This window comes from Triticum urartu, chromosome 1A, assembly GCF_056163025.1.
Source record: "Triticum urartu cultivar PI428250 chromosome 1A, HENAU_Tu73, whole genome shotgun sequence".
Taxonomy (NCBI): domain Eukaryota; kingdom Viridiplantae; phylum Streptophyta; class Magnoliopsida; order Poales; family Poaceae; genus Triticum; species Triticum urartu.
This window is the reverse complement of record NC_141873.1, coordinates 98,584,949-98,587,337: the sequence shown is the minus strand read 5'-3', so window position 1 is coordinate 98,587,337 and position 2,389 is coordinate 98,584,949. Positions and strand designations below refer to the sequence as shown.

Here is a 2,389-nt window from a genome sequence, read left to right as displayed (position 1 = left end):
GAAACTACAGTTAGGAAAATACTTCCCTTCAAAACTCTAGAACACAAGGAGTCAGGGTGTGTCATCAGCCGCCACCCGTGCTTGCCGAGTAGGGCTATATTAAAAAGTTCAAATTCATGAAATCCCATGCCACCTTCTGTTTTCGGTACAAAGAGATTCTTCCATGATAGACAATGAAGAGATCTCCTGTCAATGTTGCTGCTCCACCTAATATTTGGCCATAGAGGAGGTTAATTGTGAGCAGACCCCCTTGGTCAGTTGAAAGCAAGTCATGCTGAAAGTAGGTATGGCTTGGACCACTGATTTGAGCAATACTTCCCTCCCAGCACACGCCAAGTTCTTCTCTGACCAACCTTGCATTTTACTCCGGCTTCTCTCACCAATATGAGAAAAACTTCCACTTGTGATCCTGCCGACCGCTGTTGGTAAACCCAAGTAGCGTTCGGTAAAAGCTTCGACAAAAATTCCTAGTGTCTGTTTAATCTCTGTCCTTAGCGGTGGTAACGCATTAGGACTGAGATAAACTGCACTCTTCTCCCAGTTTACTGTCTGTCCAGAGCAGGTAGCATAGATCCTGAGGATGTCATTCAATCTATTTGCACTTTCCACCTTTGCATTCATAAAGATCAAGTTGTCATCCGCAAAGAGCAAATGATTAACCCAAGGCGAGTGAACACTCACCCTAATGCCTCGGTTAATATATGCACCACCATAATAATTCATTAAGGATATGAGGCCCTCTGCACATATAAGAAAGAGAAAATGAGATGCTGGATCCCCTTGTCGCAACCCTCTGGAGGGTGTGAAAAACGACAAAAGTGAGTCGTTTACCTTAAATGTGAATCTGACGGAGGTGACACATTTCATAATGTGACGCACTAACTTATCGCAGAACCCAAGTCTGACTAACATTGCCTCCAAATAATGCCATTCCACACGATCATAAGCTTTTCAACATGTCGAGTTTGACAGCACAAGAGGCTTGTTTACATCGCTTCTTTTTCTTCATTGCATGTACACTTTCATAAGCTACCAGGACGTTGTCAGTGATCAATCGCCCCGGCACAAAAGCACTTTGTTCCTCCCCAATTATCTCATCCATCAGCCCGCGTAACCTATTGGTGATCGCCTTCGCTGCAATTTTGTATAGGACCGGGCAAAGAGAAATTGGTCGGTATTGAGATATCTTCTAGGGATTCCGTACCTTGGGAATTAGAGTGATGGTTGTGTCATTGAGGCCCAACGGCAGCTCCCCCCCCCCCTATTCAGAAAATCGAGCACGGCCACCATAACATCACCGCCTAAAACATCCCAATGTCGCTGGAAGAAACCAGCGGTAAAACCGTCCACACCTGGCGCTTTCGACGACGCCATTTGGAAAAGAGCATTGCGTACCTCCTCCGTCGTGAATTCCTTCTCAAGTAAACCGTTCATAGCGTCATTAACACGAGGCGGAACAAACTGCAACATATATGACATGTCGTTGTATCCCTGGGAATGATAGAGGTTCTGATAGAAATCCATAACCTCGGCCTCCACCTCATCAGGATCATCACAGACCGAGCCATCAGCTCTCTCCAAGGAGACAATTCTATTGCTTCGACTACGCTGCGCTGCCTGAGATTGATAGTATTTTGTGTTCCGGTCTCCTTTGCGCAGCCAGTTAACTCTTGACCTTTGTTTCATCCACACCTCTTCTTGTCTTAAAATTTCTTGCAGTTGAGCCGCCACCCTGAGTTCTTCAGTGTTCGCCCCCCTCCCAATGGAGGCTGCTCTCAGCCGCTCCAACTGTTTCTGGAGTTTCTTCACCTTTTTGGCCATATTTCCAAACTCGCGATCACCCCATGATCCGAGTCCACTTTGGACAGCTGTAAGTGCATGCACCACACCCTCCAAACCTCCACGGCCAGACTCGGATTGCCATATTTCTTTGACAAGAGAATTGTAATTACTATGAGTCTGCCAAACATTTTCATAACAAAACGGTCGCGGACCGCGTCGGCACCCTCTCACTTGTACCTTCCTCAACTCAGATAGCATATAGCAGCGGTCAGATGCTGTTGAGCTGATATGCTTGACACATGAATACGCGTACAAGGATAGAAAATTAGCATTAACCAGAACATGATCAAGTCTAGCTTTTACATTTGTACTTCCCTGCTGCTTATTATCCCATGTAAAGGGAACACCTCTCCATCCAAGATCTTGGAAGGAGCAAAAATCAACTGCTTCACGAAACGAGCGCATTTGCCACTCCGGCCTTGCGTGCTCGCTAAAATGCTCGGTTGCATACATGGTCTCGTTGAAATCGCCCATGCATAGCCACCCTTGATGCCGACCGCCATGCAATGTACGCAAAAACTCCTAGTTGTGGTGTCTATTTTTAGTT

General features: G+C 46.2%; 1 protein-coding gene across 1 annotated transcript; it reads right to left on the bottom strand.

The window, feature by feature from the left end:
* Positions 1-940: 940 nt before the first annotated feature.
* Positions 941-1,821, bottom strand: LOC147990232 (uncharacterized). The gene is made up of 2 exons (XM_087537579.1): positions 1,353-1,821; positions 941-1,134 (listed from the first exon to the last, which is right to left on the bottom strand). Exons 1-2 carry the CDS (start codon positions 1,819-1,821, stop codon positions 941-943), a joined length of 663 nt encoding a protein of 220 aa, XP_087393705.1.
* Between the last annotated feature and the right edge of the window lie 568 nt (positions 1,822-2,389).